Here is a 2,500-nt window from a genome sequence, read left to right as displayed (position 1 = left end):
GTGTGCATGTTAAATAACAATAAGCCGACTTGTGTGTAATTACCTTAGTTGTAAAACTGTCCCATCTTTTTAATTTTTTTCATTCATAATTTTTTAGTTGTGGATTCAGAAATTCAGAAATTTTCAGTGCTGACCTGCATTCTGGCAACTTGCACGGTACAGCCTGAAGATGCCGCTTTTTGTCTCTGCTGACGGAAGCAACTGGATATCATCTCTCTTGAATCCAGGGACTCGACCAGGCAAACTGACAGCATGATGTTGAGCGTAGCCTTTAATGAAGTCAACAACACGTTCGGTGTCAGGGAGGGAGAGAGCCTTTGTGTTATTTTTTCTCCCACCAGACTTCAGGTTCCGTGGGACCAGTCCAAACTCCTTGTAGTGTTTGCAGAGTGTTTTCAGCTTCTGGTCACCAATACTGCAAACATATCAACAGGTTGCACTGTAAAAGTAGCTGAAGGGGAACATACTACACTGTCTTATGTTACAATAATGCACACACACACACACACACAGCTGATGAAGTCTGCCATATTTGCCAGTAAAAATTTCTGTATTATCAGAGATAATAATCGAGTTGTATTAAAATCAAAGGCATTCAAAATTGTTTACTCAGTCAGTGCACTGCTATTTGTTTTTGCAGTGATTAGTATACTTCAGCAATGTATTCAGTAAACTGCAGACAATTCAAAGTAAAAGATTAAAACTCCACTTCTCAATTTCTTAAAATGAGGGCTAACTTCAATTTCAAGGCGATGGGAAGGTAGTGGTAGTGGTGTATAGGTATGCCTATGGCAATGGTATAATGTTGTAAAGCATATTTTTCAATTTTTTTTTTCAAAATCATACAACAGTACAGTTGTAAAATGTGACAACTAACACTGCTGTCAGTGCAAAGTGATAACTGATTTCAATTTTCAGACTGGCAATGGTAAAGATGAAGATAATTTTTTATTTATTTATGTATTTTCAATGTACTACAGTTCATGTGTAATAATTAATATATGACAAGCGACACTTGTGTCAGTGCAAGTGATAACTGATACATTACAGTTAAAGTTATATGCAACATTTAATTAGATAGTTCACACTACTAACAGCAAAACAAATCTTGCCCAGTCTCCAGGAGTAATTAAAGCCCTGTAGGTGTCTGATCTTACCAAACAAGTTTGCAGAAAGTCTTGCTGCAGACAGATTTGCCCATCAGGATATATGAAGAACGGGATTTCTGGCGGTCCTTCTGCTCTTTCCGTCTGGTACACTCGGTTTTGTCACCAGTGCGGATGCACATTGCAACCATACCAATGACAAGGATGTCTTTTGCTTCTGCAACACAGATGAGATAAATATGAAATTTGTTGATTTTAAAAAGTGTTATTCTGTCATTCAAAAAATTCAACTAATACCAAAAGCAATATATTATATGCGAGTGCATCAATTATGTTTGCACACATTTTTGTCATTGAACTACACACACACACACACACACACACACACACACACACACACATTCTAAAACCTGAAATCACACAATGTGAACAGATGTTAAACTCAAATTAGTGAAAGACACACACATATACAGCACAGCAGAGTTAGTGCATACACACACATAATTATATAAAGATATATATGTAATTATTATGTATGTATGTGTATACAACATTGTTGCTTTTTATCAATTTTAACATCACACAAAAACACCAGAACTCAAGGCACACACACACATACACAGATTTGTCGCTTTATTATGGCATATCCAAAAATCTCAACACCTAGTTACACACACACACACACACACACACACACACACACACACACACCAAGTGTTGTTGCTTTGTTATGACATCTAATTCAATGCACACTGAATACATGCACTCTGAGTATTTACTTTGTTATGACGTCTAAACTCTCAATGCACACACATACCATCATCAATGTGCATGTTCACCAAAAGTAACACACACACACACACACACAATACATTTTTATTTTGCCATAAAACAAAAATTGTAAAAATAATAATAATAATAATAATAATAATAATAATTGTCTTATCAAGTGAAAAACACAAGTAAATCACATCACAACTTACCTCTACTCATGTCTTGGATTGACAGCTGAAATTCCACAATTTCATCTGGGGTGAATTGTGCAATGCACCCACTTCTATGGTCACCAGCCGTTTTTGAAGCAACTTTGATTTGCTTGCAATGACATGACCACTGATGTGCATTTGCAAGCATGGCAGGACTTGGGGCTCCGTTGCAGGCCACGTCGTCAGCACATTCAGCGGCTCCTACCACTTGAAATTTAATTTCATTGGTAGCACTGACTATCCCGACATTAGTAGGTGAACTTTTTGTCTCATCGGTTGTGTCGGAATCATCACTATCATCGCTGTTTTCACAATCGACCGTCGATTTGGCAAGGCCACGTGGTGGAACTAGGCCATCTCCACACTCTTCATCCGAGTCCGACCAGTTTTCTACAGCATGATCAGCAG

At 37.6% G+C, this 2,500-nt stretch overlaps 1 protein-coding gene across 1 annotated transcript in view; it reads right to left on the bottom strand.

Moving 5' to 3' along the window:
* LOC143297119 (uncharacterized) overlaps positions 1-2,500 on the bottom strand; it is an 11,798-nt gene that overhangs the window by 502 nt on the left and 8,796 nt on the right. The window contains exons 2-4 of the mRNA XM_076609293.1: positions 2,090-2,482; positions 1,158-1,323; positions 135-415 (exon numbers count right to left, since the gene is read on the bottom strand). Coding sequence (XP_076465408.1) covers positions 135-415; positions 1,158-1,323; positions 2,090-2,482 — 840 coding nt within the window. The remainder of the gene's footprint in view (positions 1-134; positions 416-1,157; positions 1,324-2,089; positions 2,483-2,500) is intronic.

Source organism: Babylonia areolata, chromosome 22 (genome assembly GCF_041734735.1).
Source record: "Babylonia areolata isolate BAREFJ2019XMU chromosome 22, ASM4173473v1, whole genome shotgun sequence".
NCBI classification, from domain to species: domain Eukaryota; kingdom Metazoa; phylum Mollusca; class Gastropoda; order Neogastropoda; family Buccinidae; genus Babylonia; species Babylonia areolata.
The sequence above is the reverse complement of the archived record's forward strand: the minus strand, read 5'-3'. Positions and strand labels throughout refer to the sequence as shown.